General features: G+C 44.3%; 1 protein-coding gene across 1 annotated transcript; it reads right to left on the bottom strand.

Moving 5' to 3' along the window:
* Window positions 1-398: 398 nt before the first annotated feature.
* LOC119896586 lies at window positions 399-22,777 on the bottom strand. The gene is made up of 9 exons (XM_038710072.1): window positions 22,701-22,777; window positions 15,249-15,356; window positions 10,776-10,799; window positions 10,684-10,707; window positions 10,551-10,589; window positions 8,135-8,209; window positions 7,758-7,847; window positions 5,426-5,467; window positions 399-1,245 (listed from the first exon to the last, which is right to left on the bottom strand). Exons 1-9 carry the CDS (start codon window positions 22,729-22,731, stop codon window positions 1,028-1,030), a joined length of 651 nt encoding a protein of 216 aa, XP_038566000.1. The 5' UTR covers window positions 22,732-22,777; the 3' UTR covers window positions 399-1,027.
* Between the last annotated feature and the right edge of the window lie 535 nt (window positions 22,778-23,312).

The following is a 23,312-nucleotide window of genomic DNA, read 5'->3' as shown; positions in this document are numbered from 1 at the left end:
TCTGCTCGTTGTCATTGTTGATGTTCATCATGCATCTCTTCAGACACTCGTAGATCTGATCCCAGACCTCGGAGCCGTAGCGCCCATCTGTTCTGGTCTGAGATGCTGCTGCTCTAGTGCAACATTTAGTGGCAGTGAATGTTGCATATTTGTCAAATAAGAGAATATGATTATCTGACAGAGAAGCAGAGGACAGAATAGGGCTTCCCCCTCGCACTAGGCTTCTCCTCTGCCTCAGGTTCCTGTCCTAACACCTCTACAGCTGCTCCCTCTCTTGAGGAACAGAGATTAGCATTCCTGACATTTTAGAGACTTGTTAGAAAACAAGGGGCCTTACTGAAATGTTGTGAAGGAAGCCTTGGATGAGAGGATGAAAGGATCAGGTCCAGAGAATCATCAACCTTTCAATAGATCAAAATGATCTACCTGGTTTTATTTAGCAAAGCTTAAAAACATACAAAGCCTACGTCCAGAAACACTTTGAGATAGAAGAGAATAAAAAGAGGAAAGAAACCAAACAGAATTCCTGAGTCTGAAAAGGCTGCAGAAATGTAAAAGCTGACAAAAGGTCTGAGCAAAAAGGAAAAGAGCTCTGAAAGACCTAGAAGGTCCAAAAGGTCTTCAAAGATCTGACTTCCCTCAGAACTCCTCCTTTTCTACAATGGAGCTGAGGGGGTTTTAGCAAATCTACCAAAAAGCAGGGCTTCTACAACAAACAGACGGGGACAAATGAAAGGAAGAAGCTGAATCAAAGAGAGGAGGAACATCAGATGCAGATGCTTCGTGCAGCAGGGTCACTGAACGCTTTGGTGAGGATGAAAATGATGTGAATAAAATGCTGCGGCCTTTACAGTCACCAGATCTCAACCCGGTTTCACACCTGTGGAAGATTCTGGAGCAACGTGTAAGACAATGCTCTCCAGCAGCATCTCCATAAGAGCAGATGATAGAAACTCTCATCTTCAGATCCATCATGTTATTGATCAGAGTCCATGTTAAAGACAGCTGCTGTCACTCTGTTCACAGCTCAGAAGGCGTGCTCAGTGGTGACATCAGCAGTGATGTCATCATAATCGCCATCCAATTCGTCACTTCCTCCAACCCGCTGGGTCATCTCCATGGAGACGGCTGGTTTGTTTCCTGTCTTCCTGCTGCAGCAGATGGACAGCATCAGACCAGTAGAGACGCAGTATGGACAGAAGACCACTAGATGGCAGCAGAGTCTGAGCACAGACAGAGAGGAGTCTGACGGAGGAGAACAAGAATCACAGTCAGTGGTGTGTGTGCACGGAAGGTAGCATTGAACTATCTTGGTACAATGCATCATTAGACTAACCGACATCTGAAGTACGACCGTTTCCCAAAACTGTCGTACCTTGTTGGTACCACCATGGTTTCAACTAACTTAGTTTGACCAACATACCAACATAGCTCAAACTAACATGTTTCCAGATGTGTTCGTCAGTTTTTCACAGCAGGAAACTCACCAAACGGTGTCATATTCTGCCTAAATAGGTCGGATGTGACCGATATTAAGTGACATTATTATGCTTACTTATTAGTTGGGCTTTTAATAATATATTCGTATACCGTCGATAATAAGAATTTCACACAGAAATATCAATCATAATACCACTACTACAGTGGGTACGGAAAGTATTCAGACCCCTTTAAATTTTTCACTCTTTGTTTCATTGCAGCCATTTTCCAAAAATCAAAAAAGTTCATTTTATTTCTCAGTAATGTACACTCAGCACCCCATCTTGACAGAAAAAAAACAGGAATGTAGAAATTTTTGCAAATTTTTAAAAAAGAAAAACTGAAATATCACATGGTCATAAGTATTCAGACCCTTTGCTCAGTATTTAGTAGAAGCACCCTTTTGATCTAATACAGCCATGAGTCGTTTTGGGAAAGATGCAACAAGTTTTTCACATCTGGATTTGGGTATCCTCTGCCATTCCTCCTTGCAGATCCTCTCCAGTTCTGTCAGGTTGGATGGTAAACGTTGGTGGACAGCCATTTTCAGGTCTCTCCAGAGACGCTCAATTGGGTTTAAGTCAGGGCTCTGGCTGGGCCATTCAAGAACAGCCACAGAGTTGTTGTGAAGCCACTCCTTCGTTATTTTAGCGGTGTGCTTAGGGTCATTGTCTTGTTGGAAGGTAAACCTTCGGCCCAGTCTGAGGTCCAGAGCACTCTGGAAAAGGTTTTCGTCCAGGATATCCCTGTACTTCATCTTTCCCTCGATTGCAACCAGTCGTCCTGTCCCTGCAGCTGAAAAACACCCCCACAGCATGATGCTGTCACCACCATGCTTCACTGTTGAGACTGTATTGGACAGGTGATGAGCAGTGCCTGGTGTTCTCCACACATACCGCTTAGAATTAAGGCCAAAAAGTTCTATCTTGGTCTCATCAGACCAGAGGATCTTATTTATCACCATCTTGGAGTCCTTCAGGTGTTTTTTAGCAAACTCCATGCGGGCTTTCATGTGTCTTGCACTGAGGAGAGGCTTCCGTCGGGCCGCTCTGCCATAAAGCCCCGACTGGTGGATTGCTGCAGTGATGGTTGACTTACTACAACTTTCTCCCATCTCCCGACTGCATCTCTGGAGCTCAGCCACAGTGACCTTTGGGTTCTTCTTTACCTCTCTCACCAAGGCTCTTCTCCCCCGATAGCTCAGTTTGGCCGGACGGCCAGCTCTAGGAAGGGTTCTGGTTCTGGATTTTTTTGTAACCTTGGCCAGATCTGTGCCTTGCCACAATTCTGTCTCTGAGCTCTTCAGGCAGTTCCTTTGACCTCATGATTCTCATTTGCTCTGACATGCACTGTGAGCTGTAAGGTCTTATATAGACAGGTGTGTGGCTTTCCTAATCAAGTCCAATCAGTATAATCAAACACAGCTGGACTCAAATGAAGGTGTAGAACCATCTCAAGGATGATCAGAAGAAATAGACAGCACCTGAGTTAAATATGAGTGTCACGGCAAAGGGTCTGAATACTTATGACCATGTGATATTTCAGTTTTTCTTTTTTAATACATTTGCAAAAATTTCTACATTCCTGTTTTTTTCTGTCAAGATGGGGTGCTGAGTGTACATTACTGAGAAATAAAATGAACTTTTTTGATTTTTGGAAAATGGCTGCAATGAAACAAAGAGTGAAAAATTTAAAGGGGTCTGAATACTTTCCGTACCCACTGTATAAATCCATAAGGTCAATTTATTATAATTAACATTTATGCATTGCTAATATTTATTGTCCGATTGTTGACGACACTCCTTTTTCATGCTTTCTTCACCTCACTCTCTGCTCACTCAGACACAGCTTATATCACTTATAAACGCATATCTTAAAATCATCTGCAAAGCCCTAGCCAGAAAACTAGAGAAGGTCACTCCTTGTTTAATACATCCAGACCAAATAGGATTTCTTAAGGGCAGGCACTCCACCTACAATACACTCAGGCTACTTAATTTAATAGTCTACGCCACTATTCATAACACAAAATGTACACTACAAGTATTTATGCAGATGATGTATTACTATTCCTCCTAAACTCAAACTTCTCTTTCTGTTTTCTGTTTTCACTTTTACCTTCAATTCAATTTTATTTACATAGCGCCACATCACAACAACAGTTATCTCATAGCACTTTTCGTAAAAGAGCAGGTCTAGACCACAGACCACCAAGAGCAAGCACTAGGCAACAGGCGAATGATAACAGACTTTCTTAAACTCTCGCCCCCAAAACTGTTATCAGAGATGAACATGTTACTGTTGAAAACATATGGTTCAGTCTCTCTCCAGTTCTTAAAGTTGGAGACAGATCTATCCATTAGTCCTGTCCAAAGCTTTTGGACACAAATATATTTAAATACTTTTAGAATGACTAAAAATCACAATATCCAACTCTCTCTCAGAACACTCTCCACAGAACACACCATACAGGACAAAGGATGTTTAGAATGGGTCTTATGCAGTCAAACATATGCTTGAACTGTTCAGGTAACATCTTGGATAGTGACATGCATGCCATGTGGCTATGTGCACCTGGCAGAAGATATGTTAAGACTTATCCATTTGGCTAAGATACCTGGTCCCAGTTTCTCCATCACTCTGCTGTGTTGCACATTTATTTTGCTTGACTTTTTCTCCTTTTCTTTCTCCATCAGCTGTTTTCTTATGTCTGCTGTTTATTGCTGTTGCTCAGCTTGTTGAGTCTATTTTAGCAGCAGCCACTATCAATTAATTTATTTCATATTTTTTGCTGCTATCAAAGTAATCTGGCCTCCTATTGCCGACCACTGGTCTAGGAAGTCCATTCTCACCCACTCTGCTAACAATATAGTCGTAAAGATTCTACAAGGTGGATCCCGTTCTCCAGTCAGCCCCCAGCTCCTTCGCAGACTCACATGAATCTCAGCTCAACTCCAGTTAATCCTCAGGGCAGCTCACATCCCTGGCCACTACAACACCATTAGTGATTCATCGCCTCGTCTCTCGTTTGAAAATTCAGTCACTTGGCCCCAGAATCAGATTTTCATCCATACCAGTCTCCTGTTTTCAGCCATATCATTCAACTAGCTCCAGAACTGGGAACCCTCTCTAACACTGGACACAAACCCATCCTCGACAACCTCGGCCCGAGTACTCTCTCAGCAGCATACCTACTGTAACTGTCTGGAATCAATTCAAGGCATCATGTCAACTTTCAGCTGTCATTTCCCTATCAGGACCTCATGTCCAACACTATTTCATCACATATGCTTTTTCAATCCATATCTGGTCCTCCACTAGTTGGCAAAAATCAACTTCTCCATCAAACTAGTCTCCGGCCTCTATTGTCCTTCTATTGTCCATTCTCAAGTTACCATGCGAACTGAGGCTTGCAGAAACTTGAACCCACTCTTAATCCGACTCTTTTTGGGTGCTTGAAACAACCTTGGATGAACACACTTCCGAGACAGAACCCCCACACCTTCTACACCTGGTCTTGTGTACAACCTCCCAGACCAGCCTATCAGACGACATCCTTCTTCCATCATCACCCTTCCCCTTCTTCTGTGTATGCATCAATCTGTCCTCTATAATCTATACATTCCCCATTTGCATTAAACCTCTAAATAACATATGGTTGTGGTGTGGTCCTTGCTAATGATATCATTATGGTTCATGTTTGTCTTTCTATAGTCAACACAAGCTGTTTATGAAATCCTCCTGGACTCTCCACCTGTCTTCACTGATTTATTCTGCTGCTGTTCAACTTGTTCTGGATCTTTTTAGTAATAATTAACTTCTAGCTCACCTGCAGAAACAAGCAGTCCACTCAGCAACACAGCAGCCACTGAAACAGGTGGACAGTGGTCACTAAAGGTCAGAGGTCAACAGACAGACAAATAGAGACAGACTTTCATCAGCTCACCTGCAGCAGTCAGCACAGCTAAAGCAGTCAGCACAGCCAGACCTACAAAAGGAGAACAAGGTTTACTAAAGGTCAGAGGTCAGCAGGTTAACTTTGTATTCAACAGTTCAGTCAGGACAACTTTCATCAAAAAACTGATATTTGCGACATTATAGTTATGTTTGGCGGTATGGCTCCGTTCTGGGATCTCCCTGCCCTTCCACATGCCACGTGGAAAGCCAGAGGCAGAGAGCAGCAGTAATGAACCCTCGTACAGAACAGAGCAGGAGTGCTGAATAACAGGATTAAACAGATACTAGATGGCACTGAAACATTGTGTTAAATGGGCCCGGGCCCTGTCAGCAGTGAACTGTGTCTGTGTGGCTCTATTGATGAGCAGCAATATGACATCCAGAGCGCGACAACAACAGCAACGGCACATGTTAGCATTATTTGATTTGCCAAAATCCTGATATGATTCCGATAATGAAAAATGAACAATTTTTGTACTTATCGGATTAATAAATCCGGATTAATAAATCCGATAAGTAAGGCGGAGCCCGGATGGCGGCGAGTTATGAGCTGTTTGCAGAGGAAGCAGCGAGGACAGGCAGGCTAGAACAGTTTAAATAAGGCACCTTGTATGGAATTTGGCATAGAAGGCTAAGATATTAGTCAACTGAGCTGTCAGCTGATGTGGCTGACTTAAGATGGCTGCTATGAGCTGAGATGAGCTTGACTTCGTTGCCTGTCTGGACAAGAATCGTGGGGCAAATAAGAGTTTGCAGCAGTGAGGTAATACTTTACTCTATCTTTCCTACTCTTGAGGTGCTATTTCTTTGCACTTTTACTGAGCAATCCACTAGAATCTGAAGGCCGGCTGAGCGAGATCAAACAACTGGGTGTGTGTCCCACCCACTGAAACCAAGCTTTTGTCTTGTAAATCCGGAGGGCGATCTCAGCTGGGTGCAATCTTTCTTAATGCCCAACACCTGTGTGCAAATAGACTCACAGTACTTCAGTGAAACCTACCACTGAAGCGTCAGCGTGGGCTCCTTGTGTGAAGACCTACTTGAGTAAAGACCAACGAGTCTACCTGTGCGAGTCCACTGAGCAAGGCCGCCTACAAGAGAAGCTTTTTCCCTTTCCGAGGCACACCCACTCACCTAAAGCTGCCAGCTACAAATACACTCAGGCCATGTGCTACCACACTATTCCTATTGTCTCCGGTCCACGCAAGAGGTATCATGCCATCAAGCACAGAAACCAGGCACTCCTCAAGCCTTTAAAACAGGCACCACCCACATCTGTTTACTTGTCTGTTGGGTCATGGAACTGCCAGTCTGCTGACTTTATCACTGCTTATGCTATCTCTCGGGCTACTGGCGCTCACTGAGACCTGGATCAAACCAGAAAACTCTGCTACCCCCGCAGTGCTGTCCACCAAGCCATATGTTCTACTGTGGTCCCGACAATCACTCGTGTAATAAATACTTCTCTGGCTTCAGGAACCTTCCCGACCACTTTCAAAAGGGCTCGGGTTACACCCTTGCTCAAAAAGCCCTCACTTGACCCAACACAAGTTGAGAACTATCGACCAGTGTCTCTTCTACATTTATCATTTATCATTTATCCAAAACTATTGAACGGGCAGTATTCAAACAGGTCTCAGAATTCCTCTGAGGGAATGACCTCCTAGATCCATATCAGTCTGGTTTTAAGAGTGCCCACTCTACTGAAACGGCTCTTCTGTCTGTAACAGAAGTCCTAAGGTCAGCTAAAGCTGCAGCCCAATCCTCAGTTCTTATCCTGCTTGACCTATCAGCTGCCTTTGACACAGTCAACCACAGGATCCTGCTATCCGCTCTCTCAGCAATGGGCATCTCGGGTAAAGCACTCCTGTGATTGATTGCACTTTTTGTTAACTCTTACTTCCTTCCCTAGGTATTTACCCCATTGATGTGATATGTACTGTGAGCTCTTACTAGTATTTATTGTCAGTTGTAGATCTGTATTTGATGCTCTGTTGATGATTGTATGTTGTTCCTCAAATGTAAGTCGCTTTGGATAAAAGTGTCAATGCCAAATGAGTAAATGTAAATGTCCGAAGTAATGCTATGCTTGATTTAGTGGACAATTAGAGATGCACCGATCACCTGGGCCGATCAGTCTCACATATCCAATTCTGTGCTGGTTACATTTACATTAATGATGCGCCGCATATGGGTTCACGTCCTGCAATGCACAGCGACACAGAGAGTAACTGACTGTTATGGCAGTTACACATACACACACACACACACACACACACACACACACACACACACACACACACACACACACACACACACACCTGTTCTGTTAAGTCCAAGTCCCATGACAACAGCCACCAAAAGGAAATGAAAGATCAACGCACCGGTCAGCATGTTTCGGTGTTGAATGGCTGTAACAGAAAACACAAACGCGTTCATATGACCTTGAACGAACTCCTTAAAGCTCCACTTCATGTTTGTTGAATCCAGAACAGAATCCAGAACATGTTTGACAGCAAAAACCATCAGCGTGACTGATTCCAGACCAGATTCAGGAGTTTTTAAATGAGGATGAAGCGACATCACTTCATCCACATGTTGGTACAGGTCATGTGATCGACCTTCTGCAGTCTGTTGGTGCAACCTGTGGACATGTGACCTCTAACATTCGTGTTCTGTCCTCGTCTACAGAACCCACCTTGCTGTTGGAGTTCCACTTCTCTCCTGCTGGTGAACTGCCTGTGTACAAGTCTCTGGTTCAGCTGTCCACCATCTATTTAAAAGAACCATAAAACCAAAAATGTTTCCTTGCAGATGATGTGGCTCCTCCCACTCCTCTATGGGATAGCTTCATTTCTCAGAACAAGAACAAACTGATGACTTTCAAGAAAGATCTTTTCTTTTTTTTTTATAGCTCTAATCAAACCCAAAATTGCTAAACTAGTCTGAAGAAGACCGTTTTATTGCTTCTTTAAACAGCTCAACAGTTTTTAAGCTGTGCTACCATAATTGAAAAAGTTTTCTAATGATCAGTTAGTCCTTTAAATGATAAACTTGGATTAGCTAATTCAACTTGCCACTGGAACACAGGGCTGATGGTTGATGATGATGGGTGTCTGTATGTGTGTAGATATTCCATTACAAATCAGCCGTTTGCAGCAACAGTCATTTACAACATTAACAATGTCTACACTGTATTTCTGTTAGTTTTCTGTTAATTTCTGTAAGTTATTTTACTGGACAAAAATTAGAAAAGGAATTTTCTAAGTGACCCCAAACTTTTGAACGATAGTGTATGTTTGTCAGTTTAAAGGAGACGGTTTGTGTCAACAGGTTTTTCGTTTTGAAACGAAAAAAAAACTAAAACAAAACCAAAAAAGAATTACCAATAGTAAATAGGGAAACAAAAAACTGAAAAACAACCCATTTTTCGTTTTTTGTTTTGATATGAAAAACCAACAACAACAATCTCGTTATCCGATTGTCTTTGATGTGTTAATAGATGGAAATCGGAAATTAAAATATAAGAGTATAAATCTTATTACTTATTAGGGGTGGGCAATATTACGATATTAAATTGTGGACGATTAAAATGTCTCCACGATCTGCCTTTTCAGAGAGATCGTTACTATCGTGCACAAATGATCAGAAGGGAGTCGGATCCGTGCCGATAAATGTGGGAATGAAGAGCAGACCTGTGTCTGCTGGCTGAGACTGTATAGGAAGTACGGAACGAGTGCCCGGAGGTGGGCTGAAGGATGCAGGGATGGGAGAGAGGGTCAAGGGATGAGGGGTAGGGGTTTGAGGGATGAAGTGTTGAGGGGAAGACAGGTGATGCGGATGGATGTGGGAGTGAAGAGCAGAACGGTGTCTGCTGGCGAGAAGGCGTACGAGGAACCGGTGGAGTCGAGACTCTGAGTGGGGGCGCCGTCTCTTAGTCGGCGGACTTGCGGAAACCCCCAAGAGAACTTCAGATGGTCCCTCATTCTGCAATTTGAACAGCAGCGGACTTGATGACGGACGGACCTCACATCTCCAAAAACGTCGTAGCAAATTTTCAAATCAGCTCTGTCTCGAGAAATCGACCACACAGTTGGAGTTTAAACAACTATATTAAACTATATAAAAAAATCTCTTAAAACTTAATTCCGTGACACAATAACAGCAGTATTATAACTTACAGTTGTGTGTCTTCTACTCTGCCATTTCCACTTGTTGGCGTGAAATGCATTCTGGGATACTTGGCTATCCGAAATCCACACAAGTCACCACCATGCTGTGTAAAACGGGCGGCGCGAGAACACATCCGGGTATTGGACTGTACTTGGCTAGATGTGGACTTCTGAATTGGAACAGTACTTGGGCTGCTGTCACATCCAGCATTCCCTTTGCTCTGTTTCCCTCTTGTTCTCAGCTGTTTTACCCCCACTCTCTGGTTGCCTGTCTGTTTGCAGACGGGCGTGGATCTCGTTCCAGTCAACTGCCACATATCAAACCCGGTCCAGCACGCAAGTATTTGACATATCGTCTACCTATCTTCTGTGACCGGACTTGCCTGCCCTCCATGCTCCGCTCCCTGCTAAGCCACGGCCTCCGCTCTGTCCACCCCATCTGGATCAGGACCATTTCCCCCTTGCCTTCTGTGAATTGTGTTTGTGTTGCCCACAATAAATCTCCCTTTGGAACTGCAGATGGTTTTCTGCCTCTGTCGTGCTTTTGGGTCCAGTATACAAACACCTAACAGCTGCCACTGATGACGTTTCAGAAGTACACAAGTACAGACAAGAATGCAGATTGAGGGTCACTGGCTCCGTAATGCTAAGTCTGTCTGTACCGCTCAGCGGCAACAACAGCCTGGTAACATGCTTCAGGTCTTGGCCAATCAGAAGACAGTGGGCTTTGAGCGGGGGGAGGGGGCTTAAAGAGACAGGAGCATCTACAGCTTGTTTCAGACAGAGGCTGAAGTGAAGGCCTTCATGAAGAGTCAGAATAAGACAGAAAATGTTTAAACACAGAACTACAATATAGGACTGGAAAAGCAGTATAATAGGTCTCCTTTAAAACCATCAATAAAGTCTGAGTTTTAACTTAATAAATAACTTCCATCAGCTCACCTGCAGAAACAACCAGTCCAATCAGCAACACAGCCACACCTGCAACAGGTGGACAGAGGTCAATAAAGGTCAGAGGTCACTAAAGGTCAGAGGTCAACAGACAGACAGACAGACAGACAGACCATCAGCTCACCTGCAGCAGTCAGCACAGCCAGACCTACAAAAGGAGAACAAGGTTTACTGAAGGTCAGAGGTCAACAGACAGACAGACTTCCATCAGCTCACCTGCAGCAGTCAGCACAGCCAGACCTACAAAAGGAGAACAAGGTTTACTAAAGGTCAGAGGTCAGCAGGTTAACTTTGTATTCAAATATATAATTACGCACAAAAAGTAAGGAAATTTGTGTTGTGTAGATTATTTCTTTGTTGTAACAATGCTTCTTGGCAATAAATCTTAAACTATTGGAAAGCCTGATTATTTCCCTTTTAAATGGTGCACATTTATAAGGAACATGCATTTGTGGGATGAGCAGCAGAGCTCAGTATGTCGGTTGCACCCATGAAAAATCTGCCAGATCTTCTCTGACAATACCAAACAGCTTTTCTTTGCTGTTGCTTTTGACTCTTGTTTTGAGCTTCTGTTGACGGTTATTACTGAGATGTGCATCCATATTGCCCAGTGTGCCCCACTAATCAACACTGTAATATTTAATGTCAATGCACTGGTTTCCATCTTGCATTAGTCAAAACTTATTTTAAATGATTTGTGCCTGTTAGGAGTGCCATCACAGAGAGAAAAAGAGAGAGCGAATTATTTATGCTGATGACACACAAATATACTTGCCCGTCAGATCCACAGACCCTGGAAGGCTGAGTTCACTTAACAACTGCCTTTGTGAAGTTAAAAAATGGATGTCAAATAATTTCCTCCAGCTGAACTCAGACAAAACAGAAATCCTGGTCATCGGGTCTCAGCAGATGGCAAATCAAATACTGCCATCTGCTGCTTCCCTAGTAAATCACATTAAGCCTGTGGCAAAGAACCTTGGTGTTTGGTTTGATAGTAATTTAAATTTCGAGCAGCACACCACAAAGCTTGTTCAATCATGTTTTTATCAACTTAGAAATATAGCAAAAATTCGATCTATGTTAACTTTTAAGGACACCGAGACCATTTTACACGCCTTCATGTCATCACGCCTGGATTATTGCAACAGCCTTTTCACCTGTTTAACCCAAAAATCTATTGATCGACTCCAGACTGTCCAGAACTCAGCTGCCAGGCTTTTAACCAGAACAAAGAAATATGACCACATTACTCCTATTTTAGCTTCATTACACTGGCTCCCAGTATGTTTTAGAATTGACTTTAAAATTCTATTGATCACTTTTAAAGCTCTTCATGGCCTCTGGCCTTGTTATATTTCTGACCTTTTAGTCCCATACGCACCAGCACGTACCTTGAGATCCTCGGGCAGAGGTCTGTTGTCTGTTCCAGAGACTGGAAGGCTATGCGTGCAGAACCGGGTTGGGGGGTGGTGATGCTGCAGTGGATAATGGAGACCCGGGTTCTATTCTCCACAGTGACACATCCACCAATGTGTCCCTGAGCAAGACACTTTCCCCCTTGTTGCTTCAGAGGCGTGCGGCCTCTGACATAATTAGTGATTGTAAGTCATTTTAAAGTAAATTCTGTGCAGAGCCGGGGGGACTCGTAGCTGAGAGTCCAGTCTGTGAGAGAGGCTGAGCTGAGCCAGGGACAGCAGACGGGTTGAACGCTAACTAAACAGCACGTTATTGTGCTAAATTCACTTTTAACTACTAAACGTTCTTCTACAATCTTTTTGTTTCTTTTCTGTAGCCTACAGCTTACTGATTAACTTGAAAATGCTCCCAATGTTCGAATCCTAAGATTGAAAATTTAATGCGTACCCAACGATCAAGTATTCGGGCCCCCTAGTTCACGCGTGGTTATATTTTCTGAGCAGCAGATTATAAACCCTGTTGCCTGTAAGCAATAAGTGACCTTTGCGGTGGCATAGGGCCCCGTGGCCAGCAGAGGGCCCCTTACAGTCACTGCCAGCTAGGGGTGGAAAAACTTCACTGAAATAAGGAACGTTTTTTTAAATAAAATGAAATAAAGCTCTCTGTTAGTTATCATAATCAGCACAGCGGTTATTAATTTAGTTATTCATTATGGGAAATCAGCTGCCCGGATGGTTCAGCTTGCTTGGACATCCCCGCGACTCCTGACCCCGACTGACCCTGTGATGTCACTCCTTATGCTGGGTCAGTCAGAGGCTCTGATGTCTGAGGAGACGTGAATATTTGTCTGGACATAGACCAAAGAAGAGGCTCGAAGAAGAGATGCTATAAAGATAAAGGTATGTAAGTCAACTGGCTCCATTTTCCAATGTCTGCACTAAACGTCTAACATTACAGTCTTAAGCTGATGATACACGGAGCAACTTTTAGAGCAACCGTGCTGGGCAACGTTACCATCAGTGGTAATGAGTAAAGATTACTACCGTAATCCCCTTCCCCCACCACTTCGCCACCTGCCCCGCACCACCGCAATCCGTTCAAAACATAATCATCAGCTTTACATCAGCCTTAGCCGTGCTGGTCAACTTTTACAAACTACATAAGTACTAGTATTATACCATAGTATACTCTTAAACTGTATTAATAAGGTCAATGATTAAGTTAATAATTTTAATAGCACTAGGGTCTTATTCAATTTAAGCTATTAGCCTTTAAAGCTGTTTATATTATCTATCTAACATTATCTATGGGGCTGTGCTGTTCACATCTGGTGTTATAAAGCATTTAACAGGGCAATAAAACATAGGCCAGGTCTGCCCATGATATCATTTAAAGTGCTCCAGAACTTTTTTCCATCATGTTTTATATAATTATTCCTGGATTCATAGTACAGTTGCTTCTTTTTATTCAATTTAGCAACATAGTTCCTCAATTTCCAATATATTTGTCAGTCAGATAGGAATCCCTTTGCCACTCCTCTTGCACCATCTCTTTGAACCATGTATCCTTTTAATTCATCATCAACCTGAGGAGCCCTAGCAGCTCTGACAGTCAGCCTCCTAACAGGAGCATGTTTATCCATAACTAGGGCCAGTAATTCCATAACACATTAGGTATACTATCTGGGGCTCTCTGGTGAATGACATCAGATATTTCTAATATCATCATCCACATATGAATCACAACAAAAACCCTTGTACATTCTTTTATATACAATTTTTGGCCCCGCCTTTGAAACTTTAGTCTTCCTGGATAAGCCCACTAGATTGTGATCACTAAAGCCGATAGAAATTTATGTGGCGGCTTCAGAACAGAGTTCAGCAACATCAGTGTACATGTATATCTATACATGTGGCTGATACAGTTTCTGTCTTATTAATTAATAACCTGAACCAGATTATAGGCCCCGGTTTTAGTAAGAATCTTCTTTCTTCTTTCATTTCTAACTTTTCAGCTAGTATGCGGCGGACCTTGTTCTCAGTTTCTTACCCGCTCTGACATTGGTATTCAGAATTCTATAATAATAATAACGTTATTGCTTTTTGACCTCACCTCAAGATTTCCCATCCAGTAATAGCGCTGATTTGCTTTGTTTATGTCCCCGCGTGCTCCTCGGCACATTTTAAATCTCATCGCTGGTCTTTTCCTGATTATCCACCTGCGCTTCATTTGTATTCTGTGATGTCTTTAACAAGATCATCAACTCACTTGTTTGCTGTTTCCATAAAGAGTTGTAGAATCATGTCCTTAAAAAAGATTTTCTGCTTCCAACATTAACAGTAACATATTCCTTCTCAACAGCAGACTCTTTCTGAGAGCCATCTTGACATGTAAACCCTGTAGTTATAAAGTCATGGATAAACTTATGGGTCGCAACGGTTTTCTGAGGGGACAACACTGAATTTAAAGCCCCTTTTCCACTGCACGGTCCAGCTCGACTCTAGTCGCGCTTTTTTGGTTTTCCACTGAGGAAAAGTTGGACCTGTACCTGCTCCCAGGTACGTTTTTTCGTTTTTTTCCTGGGTACTATCTGCAGTGGAAAACGGAGCAGGGCCGAACCGAGTCGAGAAGAGTCGAGTCAAGGTGAGCTGGTACTGGTGATGGAAACACGGCATAACGTGCCCACCCTGAGTTAATGGTGACTGCAGCTAAGACGTCCTTCATACCGACTGCTGTCATGGCAGATAATTATAACTTAAGGAAACTTTTTTTAAACATAATTTAAATAATAATTTGTCGCTGGTAGCAACATGTAGGTTACATATGTTGCAGGACTTTAATGATGCAAAGATCAAAATTAACACAATGTTCTCAGGCTTTTAATGTACATGTACAACAAGGTGTTGTATCCATTATTTCTCCACAGTGTCGGGTTCATGGCTGCTATAATTTCAGCAAACCACTAGATGTCACTGTGCTGTGTCTGTCTTTGAAGCTTCTGTACAATCAGGAAGAAGCCTCAAAAGCTTCAGAAGACGTTGTCCGCCCATCGCCACAAGGTGAGGTGGGGCCTTGCTTCATTTGGACCATTTGAGAGTAATGAGCCTATTGGACAGTCCAGCTCTGGATGCACTGATCGATCGGCTAGTGAGCATTCCTATCAGTGTCACATATCCAATTCGGTGCTGGTCACATTTTTTTTTGCTGTGCTGCATGAGGATTGACGTACACACACACACACACACACACACACACACACACACACACACATACCTTTTCTGTTACACCTGATGTATCCTAAATATTTGATGGGTGGGATGACAGCCACCAACAGGAAGATAAAGATCAACCCACCAATCAATATGTTTCGATGTTGAATGGCTGTAACAGAAAACACAAACACCTTCATATGACCTTGAACGACCTCTTTATAATAATAATAATAATCTTTATTTGTAGAGCACTTTTCAAAAACAAGTTACAAAGTGCTTTAACAAGTGCAAAGGCAATAAAACATAAAAACAAATCAGTAAAAGCAAGAAAACACTTAAGAGACTGAAATCCATATTAAAATATAAAATATAAATAAAGATAAATAGAAGAAAATCAAATGCTTTTCTCTTTAACCTTTATTTTAACAGAAAAGTCTCTTTTGCAAGGCAGTCCTGTATATCACAAATAAAAACAACACTTTTTAAACCATGAGTTGAAATGCAATACATTTAACAATTCAAAAATTAAAATATAGTAAGAAGTGACTAATAATTTGTTCAAATATTTGTATAGGCAAAATAAATGAGTTATTAATACATAAACAAAAGTAAAAGCAGAGCCTAAATGTAGATATCTAACTACAAATGCTCAAAAATTTAAATACAAGTGCATAAGCCTGTTAGAATGTCTGATGTTCTTTTTTTGCAGCTAAAGTGATTGGTATGCAAATCTTAATCTTAGACTGCAATTCATTCCAGGACGAGGGAGTAAGTACCAGTGTAGCATCTTACGCGTTTTAAGAGATGACAGTTTACCATGTCATACAGGGTGCAGCATTTGTAATGAACCTGAGAGCCACATGATAAAGAATGTCTAGCTTCGACAATGCAGATGGACATGCAAATCAACAGATGTTATCACTGTAGTCTAACTAAGACAGGAATAATCCTGCAACCAGTTTTTTATGTGTAGATTTAAAAAATGTATAATATAAAAAGGCCAGGGTAAATTTATGTTTTTTTGCCAGAGCTTCAATGTGTTCTATATATATATTTTTATACGTGTTCTGTCCTCGTCTACAGAACATCTCAGGTTACGTATGTAACCCTTGTTCCCCGAGAAAGGGAACGAGACACTGCGTCGGTGACGACACTATGGGAACGCCTCTGGGCGTGGCAGGACTGAAATCATCAATGAAACTACACCAATCCTATTGGCGTTGCTAGAACGGTAGCGTGTGACGGCGTAACTGGAGGCATAAATAAGCACGCCGGCACACCAGACACATTAGCTCTTTGCTATGAAGCAAGGCACTCCAGGCGGGGTGAGGTGTGGCGGACCGACGACTGAACGATCCAGTTGCTGACTGATGCCAGCCCAGACTTGGGGTACCCAAAACAAACTGTGGCATCACCAGGGGAGGTGGTAGGGGGGCGTTACATTCCAGTCTGTGGGCGGATGTCAGGCTTCAAGATGGCTGCCGCCATCCCCACTACATCTCCCAGGATGCAGCAGCCTCGTGACCCCAAAATGGCCGCCACTTACACTACATACCCCAGAAGGCCGTACACCGTAGGAAGCCGCAGGTGTGTCCAATCCCTGATGAAGCCTGGGGAGGTGGGTTGGAGGAGTGAAAGCTACCAGATCGGCTGCTCAGAGACCAACTCGGCAAAGGAAGTTTGAACTTTGTGTGTTGACTGAAGTGAGATTGGTTAAATCTGAACTCTGTTATTTTCCCCACCGGGACACTTTACGTTGGACTTTTTGGGTAAAAGAAGAGGACGTGTAACCTATGTTTGTTTTCCTAACGGACAATAAAGCCTGTGTTTATGTTTGGAAGCCGACCGTTTTTGTTCACCTTCAGAGACACTGCCACTGGGTACCCCGCTCGGGAAACCTCTCATGACGTCACAACAACAGCAACTAGTCTGCTTTCCTCCACCGGGAGGACCTCAGAGTCTAAATACTCAGCACTCTGACCGGGCAGAGCAGATGAAGTCTCCCGTCCTCCACCGTCACATGAGGTGGGGGATGAAACGCCTGCAGCACTGTAGACCCTGCCAACCTGGACGGAACCTTAGGAACATAGCCCGGACAGGTGTGCAGGATGGCTCTGAAATCCCCCACCCTCCTCAGAGAGGTGATAGCGAGGAGAAAGGCCATCTTAAGGGTCAGGTGCTTGGCCTCAGCCGACTCCAGGGGTTTGAAGGGGGCCTCAGCTAGCGCTTCGAGAACCACCGCCAGGTCCCAAGTGGGAACCCTGGAATGAGTCACGGGTCTCATCCTCCGGGCACCACGGCGGAAGTGCACGACCAGTGGAAGCCTCCCCAGAGGCCCATCCCTCAGAGGGGCGTGCACCTTGAGTGTGGATGGGGAAAGGCCAGTAGAGAAACGGTCCTGGAGGAACTCCAGTACCATAGTCACCGGGCAGGTAAATGGGTCCACCGCCCGTTCTCTACACCACGTGGCAAACACTTTCCACTTCAGGCCGTACTTCCTTCTCATGGACGGGGCTCTGGAGCTGAGCAGCGTCTCGACTGTTCCCGGCGTCAGGCCCGCCTCAAGGAACTGGGCCCACAGCCAGACCCACAGTCTTCACAGGGCGGGGCAATGGTGAAAGACCTGGCCCTCCGCCTGAGACAGCAGGGCCCTCGAGGAGCGATATTATGTCCGAGAACCACACTCGGGCCGGCCAAAATGGGGGTAATAGCAGTATGCTGACACCGTCCTGACGGAACCGCTCCAGAACCCCCGGGAGCAGAGCGACTGGGTGAAAAGCATACAGAAGCCGCCTTGGCCACGTCTGCACCATGGCATCCAGCCCTAGCGGGGCTGGGGGCGAGAGGGAGAACCACAGTAGACAGTGGGTAGTCTCTTGAGACGCAAACAGGTAGGGCCGAACCTTTCGCACAGTAACTCCACCACCTCGGGGTGGAGTCTCCATTCCCTGGGCCTCAGCCCCTGTCTCGACAGCAGATCTGCTCCCTGTTGCTGGGTCCCCGGGATATATGTCACTCTGAGAGACAGCAGTCTCTGCTGGGACTACAGGAGGATCTGATGTGCCAGCTTGCATAATGGGTGCGAGCACAGACCCCCCTAGTGACTCAATTAGGCCACCACCGCCGTGTTGTCGGTCCTGACAAGGACGTGGCGGCCGCGGAGAGCGGGCAGAAAACTCCTCAGAGCTCTGAAAACCGCCAACATTTCCAGGCAATTTATGTGCCAAGAAAAATGATGCTCCTGATCCTCCACCCTCTCGCAAAGCGCGCAAGGCGTCTGTCGAAATTATTGTCCGGCGACATGACGCTCCCAACACGGGACCTTGGGACAGGAACCAAGGTTTCCTCCATACAGACAGGGAACGAAGGCACCTGGTCATAACCCGTATCAGACAGAGCGGATCTCCCCTCGGGGAGAATCCCTTGGATTTTAACCACCACTGCAGGGCTCTCATGTGCAGCAGGCCAGACGCTGCCGCCATGAGACCCAACACCCTCTGAAAGTGTTACACAGTGATGGTGCGGCCTAGCTTCACTCTGGTCACTAAGGACAAATTGGACCCGACGCGTGCAGGCGACAGGTGGGCCCGCATCGTCATTGAGTCCCACACCACCCCTAGGAACGTAGTCCGTTATGCGGGCGTCAGCACGCTCTTCTTGAGCTGCAGCCCCAAACGCTGAAGGTGGGCGAGGACGAGGAGACTGAGCCAAAATGAGCCAGTCATCGATGTAGTTCAGTATGCGGACGCCTTGGAGCCTCAGCGGGGCCAGAGCTGCATCCATGAATTTGGTGAACGTGCGAGGAGAGAGTGCTAGGCCGAAAGGAAGAACCTGATACTGGTACGCCGCGCCCCTGAAGCGAACCTCAGGAACTTCCTGTGAGGAACCAATCCTCGGATTGGATGTGGCTGACGATGGCGGGGATGGTGAGCATCTTGAACCTGAATCTCCTCAGAGATTGGTTCAGGGACCGCAGATCTAAAATCGGAGGCAATCCTCTGTCCTTTTTGGGAACTATGAAGTACCGGCTGTAGAACCCGGACTCCGTGACTGGCCGGGAAATGAGTTCTATGGCCCCTTTCTCCAGCAGAGAGGGAACTTCTTGTCCCAACACCTGGCTCTGCTCCGAGTGCACCGCAGTCCAGACCACACCGTTGAATCTGGCCAGCCCCTCAGGGCTGGTGGCCGGTGTTATGCGTAGGTCCCCGGCGGCACCCTAAAATATTGTAAGAGGTGCTATTGAGCCATTCTTCTACAACCATGCCCACAACCATATCAGACAGCAAAGTACCCCCCTCCAGAAGTGCGCAACACGTTTGTGAGGTTTCAAGCATCAAGCACTATAGAGCCATCAAATCGAAATATTTACCGGTTCATGTGCGGGTGCGAAGTTTCGTGACTTCTTGAGCATACTAAAGGCCTCAAACATTTGTTTAAAAACTGACACAGGAAATACAAAATGACTGCTGACTTCCAAGTCGTCTACATCTTCTGCTGAGCCTCCCTGCTGTTTTTCTGTGCTTATGTTCTGGATTTTGGATTTGGCCTCTCTAGAGCTTTTTCTGCCTGTTTGGATTTATACTGTGGATTTCTGGACTTTAGATACTGCCTGCATCTGTTTGAATTTGTTAGCCTTTTTTGGACTTGCCTTCTTCTACACAGTGTGAATCGCTTTTGTTATTTAACTCCCTTGTGTTCCAGTGTCTACACTCCACATACGTGATACTGAGGAGGATTTTGTTGGCCATTTCCAATCCACACTAACTGGTTTCGGATGGCCCTTTTATAGAGAACGCACCAGGAGAACCCAAAAACAGAGGTGAGTAGAGACATCAGGAATTCATGGAGGTTAGAACAGGATCCACAGTTCAGTCAGGACAACTTTCATCAAAGAACTGAAATTGCGGCATTGTAGTTATGATTGGCAGTGTGGCTCTGTTCTGGTGTCTCCCTGCCCATCCATGTGCATACATGAAAGCCCGAGGCAGAGGGCAGCAGGAAAGAACGGCTGTACAGAACAGAACAGGCATAATAATCGTAATGGAACGTAATAATCAGATAGAAGATGGCACTGAAACACTGTGTTAAATGGGCCCAGGGCTGAAGACAGTACGTTTATTATCAGGCTGCGGCTTCTGCTGCTCTGTGTCGATTCTGCACACGAACACACACCCCACGCACAGGTCGCCAGTCCATCGCAGGGCCACACATAGACAAACAACCAGTCACACTCACATTCACACCTAAGGGCAATTTTCTTTGGACGGGGGGAGGAAGCCGGAGCACACGGAGAGATGTCAGTGTTTTTCTGATTCTTCATCAGGTTTGGTGAAACTCAGTGTCCACATTAATAACCATGGAAATGTCACAGGAAGTGACACATGAAAGCAAGATAAGTCTCTGTGTTTAGCACACTTCAGTTTAGTGGTGCTGAAAACACCTCTGATCGTATCTACAAACTTGGGGAGTCTGAAAAAGGACAAATCTTTTTAATTTTAGTCACTATCTGCTTTTAAAAGTCTGTTAACTCAGATATCCGTCAATGTTAAGAAATCCGTGGTCACACTGCACAACACATCTGATGCTAACAGGAGTCTGTTGTGCTGCAAAAGTCAACAAACTGATCCTTCGTAAGGATTCTTCTACGAGTTTGATCCGTACAGGTCTACGCTGATACACATACAGCCTACCGGAAATATTCACATGCTAAACACTCTCTGAGGCTGTCAATTCGGATACTTCTTCTAGTGTACTAACATGAAATACACTGTGTACACTATGTACCTACTTGTGTACGTTCATTTTAACAGGGTAGGGTTGTCTCAAATCAAACACGGCCGTTGTGCCGCCACACACGCTTTCCACAAATGACAATCGCAACATTTGTCTGCTTTTTCTTCTTCTTTTTAATGGCGAATTGCAATCGGGAGGATGATTGTTGCCAACATTTGACCGCAATTCCCACGACATTACTCTCTCGTGTCTCCATGGTAGTTGGAGGAGTGCTCCTAGCAGAGGGTATGAAGAGGAAGCTCTGACTGTGGCACAGAGGGAAGTGTCAGCTAAACCTTGGCTGAGGATGAGTTTAGCAGAGTGAGCTTATAACTTCCATAACACCCCTGATTCTCAGCCTGCACCTGAACCTGCTCACTTGTCAGCCAACCTCCAGCATGATAGCCAGCAGCCGGATTAGGCTTGATGTCTCCTGTGCCTTCTCTGTTCTTCAATTCAACCAGCTCTGACCACCTACACTGGTGTTTCACGGTACTACGGCAGTGAATAAGATGTTAGTTAGTTTGTTGAGTCTGTGTTAACTTAATAGGAGTTGCAGCGCGTTCCTAGCAGAGTACACACTGATTGGTCAGAATTTGAGGAGTTTAAAGAAACATTAACGGCTATCTAACCCCGTGCCGGCCGTGTTCTTATTGTAGGCTAATTCTCTATTTTGTATTTCATGGACTCTTCTTTTATGTGTAATATGATTAAGATGTAACATACAATTGCAGATTAAGTTTATTGTAAAAAAAAATAGAGCCAGTGGAGAGGAAATCTATGAAATCTACTAAGATCTGATGACTATGGTAGATTTAATAATCACAAATCTTAAGCTACAAGTTAAAAACATTATAGTCATACATTCATGACAGAAACACTCTAAAAGTAGATTTTTTTAGAACCACATTACTTCACTTTGCAAGGCTGCAACATCACACACACACACACACACCTATGCTGTGTATTATACATGCAGTGGAAAGTTATACTTTGCAAGTGGATTTAGCAGTGAGGAAATACTTGTGATTTCAGCCCACATCGCCATATTATCATACATTGGGATTTTAGAGACTTTTCTGTGAGTTGGGCATCTTCAGAAGAAAACACCAGAGTGATGTGGATTTTTTGTGACCTTAATTTCAGGAAATTCAGAATCTGGTTCTTGCTACTTTGATCTAGGAAATCTTTTCCTTGAAACATTAACCCCCACCCTGGCTCCATATTTTTTGGACATATAAAATAGTAAATCTAAATATATAAAACATTCAGAATAATTCAATTAGCCTATACAGATGGTCTACATCTTAGAAATTGGCCGGTTAATGAATCAAGATCTCCCTAAATCACCGGGGCTGCAGGGCTGCCTGTATGAATGTAAGATTAAGAATAATTTCATGTCAGCTGCAAACCCAGTGGAACAAGTCAGGAAATATTTGATCAAGTGGTGTGTACAAATAGTTCTCATTAACAGAGTACAGATGTGGTGTGTAGTCCACGTATACAGGGTAACGTCGAGTTATCCACAAAGATAACCTGCTCGGAGCAGTTTAGAGATGCAGCGTAAATTGTCACGAGAGCAGACTTCAGGTAAAGCCTATCCACCTTTCAGTCCAGGTCTGGATCAGGTCTCAGACTCAGTTCTGGTTCCTCTGTATGAGTGCAGACACTGAAGTGTGTTGGAGCTGTGATGGATGGATGGATGGATGGATGGATGGATGGATGGATGTGTTGGACTCACCGAGCAGCAGAGACACAGATGAAGAATTCATGTTGTCTGGATGTCGACTGTCAGTCAGTCTGAACAGCAGAGTGACGCCTTCAGCTTCACTTCCTCTTTAACACAGTTAGAGATTCAGTTTAAGCTGCTCTCCACTGAACCTGGGAGCCCCACCTTCAACACCACCAACCAATCCCCACAGCAGAAAGAGTCACATGTCAGGTGACTGCTACATGCTCGGCCTGTTTATGTTAATGTTAAATAGCAGGAGCCATTCAATGACAAACAGGAATGGGGGCTTGAGAGTTACTTAACACTGCAGTGATGTACAGGTGTACTCCAGGACACCATGACATCACTGATGGGTGTGGTCAGATGAGGACACTGCTTAAGCGCTAAAATAAAAAAACTATTTAGAAAATATTTAAAAGGATAATTATAAGTGATAAACAGGTAAGTAAATTAAACCTTTGAAAGTGAATCACTGCAAACCTGACTGAGAGTCTGCAGTCATGCTAGCAGCCCTGTGAGGCTGTACTGAGACTAAACATCATGCTAACATGCTGCTAACATTCTGTATATTAGAATGTGTGTTTCAATTCGGCCCTTCCAGACTTACACTTACTACTGTGA

The sequence above is a fragment of the Micropterus salmoides genome, unplaced genomic scaffold (assembly GCF_014851395.1).
Source record: "Micropterus salmoides isolate LMB-PRFRI ecotype aquatic unplaced genomic scaffold, ASM1485139v1 Ms_hic_scaffold_10, whole genome shotgun sequence".
In the NCBI taxonomy this organism is placed as follows: domain Eukaryota; kingdom Metazoa; phylum Chordata; class Actinopteri; order Centrarchiformes; family Centrarchidae; genus Micropterus; species Micropterus salmoides.
Note: the sequence above shows the minus strand (reverse complement) of the source record. Positions and strands in the feature narration are given on the sequence as shown.